At 41.5% G+C, this 12,267-nt stretch overlaps 1 protein-coding gene across 1 annotated transcript in view; it reads left to right on the top strand.

Moving 5' to 3' along the window:
* The first annotated feature begins 4,791 nt into the window (after positions 1-4,791).
* Positions 4,792-12,267, top strand: part of b4galt2 (UDP-Gal:betaGlcNAc beta 1,4- galactosyltransferase, polypeptide 2) — a 103,703-nt gene continuing 96,227 nt past the window's right edge. The window contains exon 1 of the mRNA XM_084007983.1: positions 4,792-5,309. Coding sequence (XP_083864109.1) covers positions 4,904-5,309 — 406 coding nt within the window. The 5' untranslated portion in view covers positions 4,792-4,903. The remainder of the gene's footprint in view (positions 5,310-12,267) is intronic.

Here is a 12,267-nt window from a genome sequence, read left to right as displayed (position 1 = left end):
GTCTGTACGGAGACGAGACAGCTATCAGAGCTTTTAATCCTTCAATGCATCCGCTTCATTACAGTCAGCAGATAACACGGAAGCCAGTATTTTAGATGATCTTCTTTTTTTTGTCTTTTCTTCCTGATAATAAGAACGCCCTGATTTTGCGCTCATATTCACGATTCCCGTGATACAGACCCAGTTTAGACCCACAAAGGTGCACGCCTCCCAAACGTGCTCTGCTCATTCCCTTTGTGTCGTGGTCTTTTGTGGAGGATGTGAAGCATCGCTGTATTTTTGAATATTTGACGAGTCAGGTTTGGATTGAGAGGCGGCGCTGCACATGCAAAGTACTATCCAGTAGTGGAGTGGAAGAATTTAGAAACCTTTTAATTCGATTCGTCCACGTCGCACGCCGACATCCGCTGGATCTGTGCTCCGCTGCAGACTTAATGGACTGAACTGGAGAAGCTTGTAAGTCGGCGGTTAAAAATTCCCCAGGCTCATTTTTGACCCTTCGGTCTTGCATATAGCTGAAGCTGAACTCGGCCTACAAATGTTCCAGTGGAGACGAGCAGCGGTTAACAGTCGAGGATAAAAGTCTCCAGAGCAGCGCTTAATGCTTTTAAACTTCAAATAAAACCACCTGACCAGTTGAACACACTGGAATTCTGCTATGGATTAAATCGTTACGTGACCGTAACGGACATCCCCGTGTGATGAGTCGTCCCTTCACGTTAAAAGCCCTCAGTTGAGCCACGGACCAATCCTCTCCTTCCAGCATATGCTTGCTCTCGACTCGATGAATTATGTACCCTCACAAATTACCAGTCTGGCCACCCGTCTGGCAACCAATTAAAATTTTAAGATACAGATGTTGTAGACGCTCCGCAAGCTTTAGTTGGCACTTCATCCGAACGTGCTTTTTTGATACGCGAGTGTGTGTGAGAGCTTCTGAACGGGAGGCATCCATTACATTTATATGACAAGAGCAGGAATTATTAAGCGACTACAGTGTCTTAAAGAGTTCCTTTTAGAGCCCGCGCATGTTCACGTGTGCAGGCAAAGTGCTTCGGCCTATATACCGCGACTAAACGCCTTGGTTTGACTGACTGCACTGTGGGAAGGATTGGCGTGGACATACACACTGTCACTGAATCGTTTTAGGTCTGCGATATTATTCCACATTTGTTGGAAACCATATGTCCTACATGACTATTTTAATATGTTTTTTCAATCAAAAGAATTTTGGTCATATTGCTAATCATATCGCAATTGCGTTATCAGCCAAAGTAATTGCAACTATATATTTCTTTCAAGATTATTTCAAAAATTAAAGGATGAACTGGGCTAAAATGAATTAATAAATAAAGTTTAACAATCAGAAGAGCATTTAATGAGAAAGGAAGCTTATTTCCGCATCAGGAATTTATACGAGATGTGTATTTTTGAAACATTTCATCGTGCACTGTACACCGGGAAAGCCAGAAGGCTTTTGCATTTGTACAGTATTTGAAAATGTCTCTTAAGGTCACCATAGCTTACTTAAAATTCTGAGTTCAAAGAGCTCATTTGGCTTCAAGTTTGTCAAGAACTGGGGCGGGAGATGATCACAGCAACACATGAAAACAAGAAAGTGACATGAAGATTGAAATATTTGCAAAAAAATCAAATGTTTTCCCCCTCCTCCCCTTCCGAGGTCAGTTGATCCTGTACATTTTAATATTCTATTAAAACTCTTGGCGGATCGACATCTTAAATTCCCACTGAAGCGCTGCTTGACACACTCAACTCTTTTATTCTGTACCCAAAACATTCACGCTGGAGATGTTCTGAAGAGTTTGGAGAGAACGTTGTCACACTGTGCTGCATTTCTCTCACGGAGATCAAATGCACGTCTGTGTGAAGTGAGAGTCAAGGTTAAAAGTTTCACAAATGCTCAAAGAAGTTACGAGAACCTAAAGTTATGTATCCCCAAAAATAAAATCTTAATTTTGAAATTGCAATGATTCTAAACAGATAAGAGCAGCATGTCCTCATATTTGAGAAACTACAATCTTCAAATGTTTTTACTGCAGTAATAACTTTAACTTTTGCATCAGCTGGTTCATTTATGCTCCACAATAACGCTAACTCTAGATATTATGACATCAATTGAATATATTTTACTCTACCACAATTTTTCTTTTCAGTGTACTTAATAGTTAATGTTTCATTTAGTCATTGGCAAATTTATTGGAAGAGCTTGACATTTTGGGAACACGGCTATAAATGGACAATGATGTCTCCATTAGTGAGCTTTAGGTGCTGCTAGACATCTTTTCAACATGTGGACGGAAACTGTTTCCATTTTTGATGCTAAGCTAGGCTAACTTTCATATTTATCACACAGATGATTAAGTGATATAATTTTTCTTGTCTTAACTCTACAAGAGAGCAGATCATCGATTCCCCAAAATGTCAAACTTACCCTTTAATTATCCTGTTCATTTTTTTTACTTGAAAGTTTTTCAAGTGCATCGTTTCGAATTCAAGTTTAATTAATTCATCTGCAATGGCTTTTTTTTTTCTTCTTCTTTTAAGTGATAATGAAATCTCGCCTCGGCGAGGTGTGACCTATCACCTCTTGATCCCACTCGCTCACTTTGACTACATCCTCTTTCATAATTTCTCCCTTGCAGTCTTATAATTAATCCACAACCCGCTGAACAATGAGTTAGCACGGCTGTTAACCTCCGTGATGGAGGCTGCACTTCCTGCAGCTTCACATAGAGATTAATGAGCCCACTGCTCTGCCGTGTTGGGGGGGCGGGGGATACCGAAATCCTTACAAATTACAAAGAGTGGCCTCGGTGGGACCTGCCTCTGACTTAACTCTGATGAAACTAGGAGGCCTGGCGAAGCATTGTGCCCTTGATTGGTGAAAGTTCCTATTACACGTTCTTGAAGAAACCTGTTTGCTTCTCCGGCCGTCAGCTGGACTCATTTAGAAACCGGCTGTGAAACTTTTCCGTGCGGCTTCTCGGGCGTGCAAAATATGACGGCGAGTGTTTTGAATTTTATTGGTGTTGTTAAAAAAGAGTTGCAGGGCTCCTTGAATGAGCTGGTTACATAATACGTCTTCTCCCTCTCCTTGCTTCTATCTCTCCACGACTTACATGCTTCAAAGACTTCTTTCCCGACTTTGTTGACGACATTTACATATTGTGATGAAAGTGAACACGACCCAAGCGAGACGTCCCGGACAGGAGCAAAGTGAAACGCCAGAGATTTCCCCTTCACTGTGTTGTTTGCTTCGGCCTGCTGACCTTTTTCAAAACTAGAAAATAAATAAATAAACCAAATCCCAAGATGGTACTTGTTGCCTTGAAAAAAAGTCAGTTGGGCAAAATGTCAGCAAGTGAAGAGGCTGTTTTCCTACTTCAAACGAGAGGAAAAAGCGTGTGTTGTTTCTACATCGTTGTATCTAAATACAATTCTTCTGTTTCTCTGCTGCTGATGTTTTTCTATCACATGGTCCAACACCTATTGGACACCGAGGGCAACCAGCCCGTCCCAGAGCTCTGTAGTCGAAGCAGAAAATGGGGGCAAGTCTCTTCTGTCTGTCTGGCTGATGATCTGTCTCACCGCCTCGCTACAAGTCGTGAATTCACCCCTGATGCATTACAGGCTAGTTTAGTCACTGAAGAGCAGCACAGCTGGGAAATAAATCCGGAGCTGCACAAGCATCATGGTGCGACTGGTGTGTGGCGTGCCAGTCAGCAGAAATCCATCTATTTTTTTTTTTTTGCCAATTTCCAGAAAGGTTGAAAACATCAGGAAAATATCTGCGATGTTAAGTACCGCTGGGCGAAGCTCTGAGCTGACGCGAGCCATTCAATATCCATCCTTTTTTCCAATTACCAGAATTGGTTTCTCACCATTTATCACTCCCTTTTCTTCCTCCCTGAATCTATTGGTTTTTCATGAGAAAGTCTGGTGTCGGTCAGTGTTTTTATCGTCGACTTCAACCTCATCTTCTTATTTTCTCCCATCGATCGGAGGAACCATAAAGCTACGGCAGGCGTCGCCTGTGGGAAAGCTCTAAGTGACCCCTGTTTCTCTCACTGCATTGTGTATTCCCACTCGCTGTTTCATTCCATCATAGTTGCTTTTTAATCCACTTGACTGGAACATTTACTTGCCATGTCGATTCGGCTGAAAAGCCCCTTTCATATTTTCATGCGTATTATTTTTTTCTTTCCCCGGAGAATGAACTTATAAATGTGTTTCACTGCTCTTACTTTCACTGTCGCCGTATTAATGCGCAGCTATAATTAATAATGCTTCAGCTGCATTGGTCTAAGTAAGCAGTCAAACCATTATTTTACATAAACATTTGATTAATGAGTGTAATTAAATTGTGTTTAATGTCATTAAATGCTATTTAATTCTTTGTCCTTTGTTTTTCCTTCAGGTGCCGGAGACTTTCCTGGCTTCAGACGTCCAGAAAAACCTGATGCCACAAGGAGACGACATCTCGACTGAAATATCAGCAGACCCTCGACTCCACACCGACGAATGTTTGTCGGCGTTTTAAGTGTTCGTGGTTGGACTGATTGGTCGTCGTTGGACTCTTAACATTGGAATACTAACCCTGACCCAACTTCAGTGAAGATTTACCTGAAATCGGGGCCTTATGTCTTAGATTAAACTCCTGGTTCGTGTCACTCAGGGATTGAAGCCGATTAAAACGTCTTCGTACGTTTGTCATGCAGGGAATCTGCGGCTGCACCAGAAACAAGCTGGTAACCTTAGGTGTATCTGACCTCCCGACCCTCATCAGTGATCAATGACCCCGTGACCCCCAGCGGAAGTCAGATAGTCCAGCTCACCACATGTCCTCACCAGTGATCTTAATAGCAGCCACCAGGATGAGCGCATGTCTGTAGCCACGCCGCGCCAGCGTTGTCGAGGCTGGCGGTCGTCCTCCTCGGCCATGACCCGGCTGATGTTGGGCCGGACCCTGGAGCGCATCTGCAAAGGCGTCCTGCTGCTCTGCCTGCTCCACTTCCTCATCATGATGATCCTGTACTTCGACGTCTACTCGCAGCGCTTCGACCTCTTCAGCCGCTTCAACAACGGCCGCAACGGGTCCAGGAATAACGTCAGCGGCGCCGCCGGGAGCGGACACCACTACTACTATTACAACCTCTCCAGGCCCAACGCCACGTTAGCCAGCTACACGGCCACGGGGGAGCAGCTCGTGCCGAGCGCGCAGCCGGAGACCAATCAGACACCTTCGCCTAAACCGCTGCCACCGTGCACTGAGATTCCACCCGGCCTCGGTGAGTAATCAGTGATGAATGATTGCTGTATCGGATTAATTCAATTCTACTTTTTGTTTTTTTTGCACAACCAAATTTAAAAAAGTAAGTTTGATGAGAGCTGCGTCACTCAAACATCACTCAAACAGTGATATGTGTGTTAACCATCGTTAAAAAACATCTGTCGTGACGTCAGGTGTCTAATGATTTGAGTTGTGGTCACAGTTTTTTAAAAATGTAACCACAAGAATGCTTCTTCTTCTGTTCCAAGAGGACAGATTTTGTAGTTCCAGGTCTGTAGACGTGAGGCGGGTGTCATGTTGGAACAATAATGGACGTGAAGCAGCTGTTTGTAGACTTCTCTGCTCTTTCTGTGGTGAAACTGATCATTAGAGTGGATTTCTGCACTCTTTCTTCAGTCCACAGCTGGATGACACGGCGATGCAGGTCTTTTTCATATATATATATCATTCTTGCTCGACAATTTTGCTCATGAAGTCAGAAAAACAAACACAATTTTTTAATCATGTTTTAGTTTTTCTGCATTTAACTGGAAAGCAAATCAATTCAAATCATGAATTGTCTCTAAGCTTGAAAACATAGAGCTCAGCCACATCTACCTTGTAAACAAATGTTAATTTCTTGTAATTTGAGTGCATATTTTTGTCATTTTAAACAAACACCAGTTAACCGGCTTCTGTTCTGTGCTGTAATATATTATATATACAGTATATAGGAGACTTTTATCTGCATGAGTGAGCTTTAAATGTGACTTTTCTATTAAAATCACTTCCCATCTTACTTAATCACCTTTTCTGACGACCGATTTTGTTTTATTTGTTTTATTTGTTCATCCAGCCGGCTTGTTGTATTTGTTGTTATGGGCCTGTAAACACTCGACGCCCCAATACGGGAGGATTTGCAGATCATTGATTAGTTTAAGCAAGAGGGATAAGACCTTGATCGGACTGGAAGCTGGAGCGTCCTATTTTATATTCGGTGAATAAATGCATCTCCAGTCTAATTCCAATTAGCGGTGGAGGAGGTGTAGCCGTAATTTTGTCTTTCCTGGTTCGGCCGGCGACATAAAATGGATTTAATGTCAACGATTTACACTGTGGTATTTCAACCTTATAAACTCACAGCGGGGCTATTAGCAGAGATCCATGCAGACACACACACACACACACACACACACACACACACACATGCACACAGAGCTTTAAGAATATTTCTTCTGTGCTTTCATTTTCCTAAAGGGACACAGAAGTTGAAACGTTATTTTAAGTCACAGTTATTTATTCAGTGTCCCCAGCCGGAGCATGAATGGAGCAGCAAAGAACTATTGGCTGGGTAATGATATTATGGATTAATGGCCACCTGAGCAGAGAATGTCCCTCTGTGTGTATTGTTATCGGAGCCTCTTTGTGCTTTCTGTAATGGGATATGCGATCAGGGAATTTCTTCAAATTTGACACAAACTTCTGCTTACAATAGAATTTGGAAAAGGTCTGGAAAAGGCCAATTATAACCTTAAGAATTCATATGCTAATAACGCCAATTATTACCGCATTAAAATGCTAGCTTTAGCTTTTTAAATGAATTGCTTTCATTAGCGTAAAGCCTTCTAATGAACTGGTATTACACGCATGCATAAATAAATGTCACACATACGCTGGTCATTCATATCACGGGATTACAATATGTTATATAAATGTACAGTTTCCCTTTCTGCACGCTGACACACACACACCCACACACACACACACACACACACACACACACACACACACACACACACACACACACACACACACACACACACACACACACACCTCATTATCATTTCTATCCATCCACCCAACAAATCAGAGGTTGATTGAGTCACACTAAGCCCCGGGTTTACTAAATCTATAATTACATAGTGAACACACACACACACCACATCTCCCAGCCATGAACACTCACAGATAATAGAGCTGAGGAGGGAGGAACCAACTCCTACTGTTTTGATTTCACACACAGAGAGGCCTTGACCCGATCAGCTGTCCTTGTAAATGGACCTTGTTTTCTGTAGCGCTTCTCTAATCCTTTTGACCACTCAAGGTGCTTTGCATTCACACACATTCATACACTGATGGCAGACGAGCCGCCTGCCTATCAGGATTTCATCTAATTCATTCACTCACATTCTCAGACTAATGGGTCAGCCTTCGGGGGTAAATTTGGGATTCAGTATCTTGCTCAAGGACACTTCGGCGTGCAGACTGGAGGAACCAATGGTGCCGATGAGGCCTTACTTTATTATTCGGGTTTAAAGGATAAGAAGATCAATATATATATGCTAAATATCAAGCTGCTGTCAGCTGCCAGTTTGCTGAGCTTGCCATCAAGATCGAAGCTTGCAGTTCTTACACTTCGGTTGGGATGAAACACATTTTCATTGTAGATTAATATTCCTTTTGTCAAATACAGCTCAGGTGCACTCATCCTCCACGTGTTTTCTTCCACCTGTTCTATCTGTAAATTACCTTTTTTATTAACTTAATCCCCCGTGAGTGCCATTGTGGCAGTGTCAACATTTTCCCCTTCTTTCTTTTTTTTTCCGACTGTATTGCTTTTTCTCATTTGATAATGAGGTTTGGAACGCTCTTTGAAACTGAGAGTGGGAGATAAAGCTGTCGGGTTGATTTGTCCAGAGCTGAGGTTCGCTGATTCCATTATTTGGTCTGGAATTGGTCTGTCACTGACTTTGGATTTGGCATTCACACCAGACACAGGTGTACTCTTGTAGCTTATCTCTGCCTTTTCTCCGTGATGGAGTGTCTGCCTGGGGGGCTGTAATGAGCAGGGAGGCAGAGAAAGAGCGGGCGAGTCTGCTTTTCAGTCACAGGTGCAGAGAAAGAGATGGAATGGATGGTGGTATGATGGCTGGTATGAAGTTAGACGGACGGAGAGGCGGGATGGAGCGAAGGAAGGGAAGGCAACGGAGAGGTGAGGGGGTGTTGAGGGAAGAAGAGAGAGGCACACACACACACACACACACACACAGAGTGAGCGAGTGGGAGAACGAAACAAACACACAAGTCCTTGGCTTTCCCAGAACACCAGCTGACAGGTGCTCCTTGTATGAGTGGCTAGCATCCACGGTTTATATCCTGGCTCTGTGTGTGTGTGTGTGTGTGTGTGTGTGTGTGTGTGTGTGTGTGTGTGTGTGTGTGTGTGTGTGTGTGTGTGTGTGTGTGTGTGTGTGTGTGTTCTGGCATGTGGGATATGCTAATCAGCAGTTTTTTTCCCCACAATATCTTATTTTCCAACATTTCACAGACCAAATAATTTATCTGCAGATATGCAGAAAATAATAATTAGTTATGGCCCCTTTGTACTGCAAAATCTGATGTTTTTTTTCGGCATTTCTGAAAAAAATGTATTCGTAGTAATGTTTCGTCAATTGCCAGAGATTGATTAATAAGCCGTCCCCCCCCCCCCTCATTTGGTAGAAAAAGTAATCCGACCAACATTATGTTACCTTTTTGCTGTATTTGCTGTTCCAAATTAGCTGCATAGAAACATTTTTTATGAGACTGGAGGAGGTTGGTTAATTGATATTGGTTCTTGGAATGCAAAGCCAGAGAAAAGTGAGAAAGTATTACTGTCTTCATAATTGTCTGGTTATGCCCCCCCCCCCCCCCCGTGGAAACCTTCCACTGTTACCTGTGAATTAAATTAACTGTGTTAAAAGCAAACAATCTACTTGCAGCCAGTGTTCACTCAGGCATCGGTGTGTACGTTGTATGTAGCGTGAATTATTCTCTTGAATCCTATTATTTATTCTTCCTGTTAATCACGTCTTCCTACACACACGACAATGTGTATGCCTGAGCGTGTCCCTCACACACACACACACACACACACACACACACACACACACACACACACACACACACACACACACACACGCATACACATGCAGCTCAGTAGGAGGTTAAAAAGCTATTTTCCAGGCCTTGTTTTAATTGGATGCTCCACGGGGGATTTCCCTATTAGAATGAACTGTCTTCTTCAATGGTACAGAACCACTGATAGTAGACTCACAGCAGGATGTACCTGAGCCATCATCATCTGGTAAGACATGAATGTAATGACTGAACAGAAAAAATACTTTGTCAATTACTTGCAAATTATTTTTTTTTCTACATGCATTCATACATTGCATTCTACATGCAATAGTGGGTCTGAAGATAATATATGAAGAATTATTAACAAAATTCATTCATTTCATAGTTGAAACTAAGAACATATCATTCCATTGAACATTATGTTACATTTCTGCCAGTAAATCCCCCTAAACCCTCCATTCACACTGGTCCCACAAAACAAGATAAGCTTATACAACATAGTGCTTTGTAAAAGACTAAACTACATAATCTATATTCACTATTTTAATAAGTTTAGTGCAGAAGTGACAGATGTTTTATGGTTCCAGCTTCTCCAATGTGAGGATTTGCTACTTTCCCCCTTTCATTTTCCTTATTATATTAATTTGTGACATATTACAATAAAACAATTCATGACATAACATATAGCGAGAAATTGATTATTTATATGGATTGATAAAAAACATTCTTAAAAAACATTCATAAATTCCATAGACTAAGAAATGGCCGTCGCCATCATATTTTAAGGTCAACAAACTGAAAACACACTGTGAATGGTTAAAGTTATAAGACAAAAAAAACACGGAAACACCCATACCGGACAATGCCATGGCAGCTGTCAATCACATTGTAGCTCCGCCCCTAAAGCGTACACTGCTTTATCGTCTTTTTATGATAAATGTGAATAAACATCACACTGTATTGAAAAAGATTTCCAACGAGCGATTGAGACCATAAATTCATGTCAGAATGTTTAGTAAGGTAATCAATTAAGTGAGAGGAAGGATTCGCCCCCTGCTGGTCATTTGAAAGAATGCAGGTTTAAGGCACTTCCGCTTTGGCTTCACTTTTCAGACCCGGAGGTTACTGCCTGACAAATACACTTTCAAGCACATTTGCAACTGTGCACATTTTGCAGACACTTACTATAAATATACAGTATGTGTGTATTCTGCCGACCACATTTCCTCTTGTGGGCCAGAGAGGTGCACGTCTTGTTTTATTCATAGCCAGAGTGTCATTTGAAAGGAATGACATGTCCCCATGTGCTGAACTTTACATGTATGTTCCCTGTGGGGCTGAATCTGTAATGCCTCAACCATTTTTTTTTTTACTGTCCCCCATCGCAAAATGTGAAAATACAGTTAAAACCTGGTTTTAAAGCCAGGTTGAATCCGGGGAGGGCTCTCAGTCCTCAGATCTTCACCTTTCCATTGCTCAGTGGGCAGAGTGTTTGTGGCGCAGCATGCTTTATGACCTTGCTCCTACATATTTCATGGAGGGTTTGAATAGGGCTGCTTGGATCTAGAACAATGCTCTGTGTTTGTTCAGTCAGCGGCGCCGGGACATACATCTTATTTTGGTTAGAAAATGTCTAAAACTTTGGGATTGTAAATCAGATTTTCCGACGTCATATCTGTTTGCTTTTGTCGTTGCAGATCATCCATATAAAAACCCTTTTTGTTTCATGTTGAAAAGGTATTTCATCTAAAGTAATAAACATGGAAACACTGGAAATGGAGGTGGTATGAAGATTTATGATGTGTGGACCACCGCAGAGCTCTGGTTGTATTGATTTCTTTTTTTTTTCTCCTGTAAATGATATTTTCTGCCAAGAGAGGAACCATCTCTTTCATTGTTGAACGCGGGTTGAATTACGTTCATGTGTTTACCGCAGTGCTTAAAGTGAGTTCAGTGTCATATCAGGCAGCTTTTTTATGATGGTATTAGGTTGCTTTCACAACGGTTTCTTCACTCGATGCATGAAAGTTATATATTGTATCTTTTACATTTTGGGTAGTTTCCCGTTCACGTTGATTGTCGCAGATAGCCAACTGGCAGCAGAAACTCTATTTCACTGGTGTTTCACAAGTAGGTGGGGTTTTTCTTTAACTAACTAATAACACACAGTAAGTCCCGTATTAAAATTGTAACTTCAAGGGAAGAGTGAAAGAGAGGCATCGACACAATCTACTCAAATTTACAGAACTTCTGTTAATGGTGGAGCTTTAATTCTGGTATAATGCTGGATAGTTTCATAAATATTAATGCATCATTTTTAATTTTTATATTTTGTGAGTCAAATCTGAACCTGCAATGAAAACCAGTAACATTTTAATAAAGCATGACAATACACAGTAGTGTAGTTGATTTCCTTATTAATAAGTGCTTTGGGCTCCTTTTATGAGGTTCTATGAGTTAGAACCTGATTCACTGGGCCCTTTTTAGTGGGAGTAGGGTAGTCTGCTCCCGGTATTTTTTTCCCATGAACCCATGGGTGCAGATCCCGGGGGGATCCAATTTCCCAATTTCTGAAAAACATGAATTGTCCCCCCTCAATAAAAATACCCTTTAATTATTGAAAATTGAACAAATGTATTTCCAGACTTCACATTCTTCACATTTTAGATTCACATCTAAAAAGAAATGATTGAAATGGTGGAGGAAGGCCAACAATAAGAACATGAGTAGACATTACATGCCCGAGACCCTTAAAATTATATTGTACTAATATAATAGTGAAGGAAGCAGTGATTCGTGCTGTTGGCTGTTCAGGACAAATATACACTCAACAAAATATAAACGCAACACTTTTGTTTTTGCTCCCATTTTTCATGAGATGGACTTAAAGATCTAAAATTCATTCCAGATACACAATATTACCATTTCTCTCAAACATTGTTCACAAATCTGTCTAAATGTGTGATAGTGAGCACTTCTGCTTTGCTGAGATAATCCATCCCACCTCACAGGTGTGTCACATCAAGATGCTGATCTGACATCATGATTAGTGCACAGGTGTACCTTATACTGCCCACAAT

Source organism: Eutrigla gurnardus (assembly GCF_963514095.1).
Source record: "Eutrigla gurnardus genome assembly, chromosome: 4".
NCBI classification, from domain to species: domain Eukaryota; kingdom Metazoa; phylum Chordata; class Actinopteri; order Perciformes; family Triglidae; genus Eutrigla; species Eutrigla gurnardus.
This window is presented reverse-complemented; position numbering and strand designations above follow the sequence as displayed.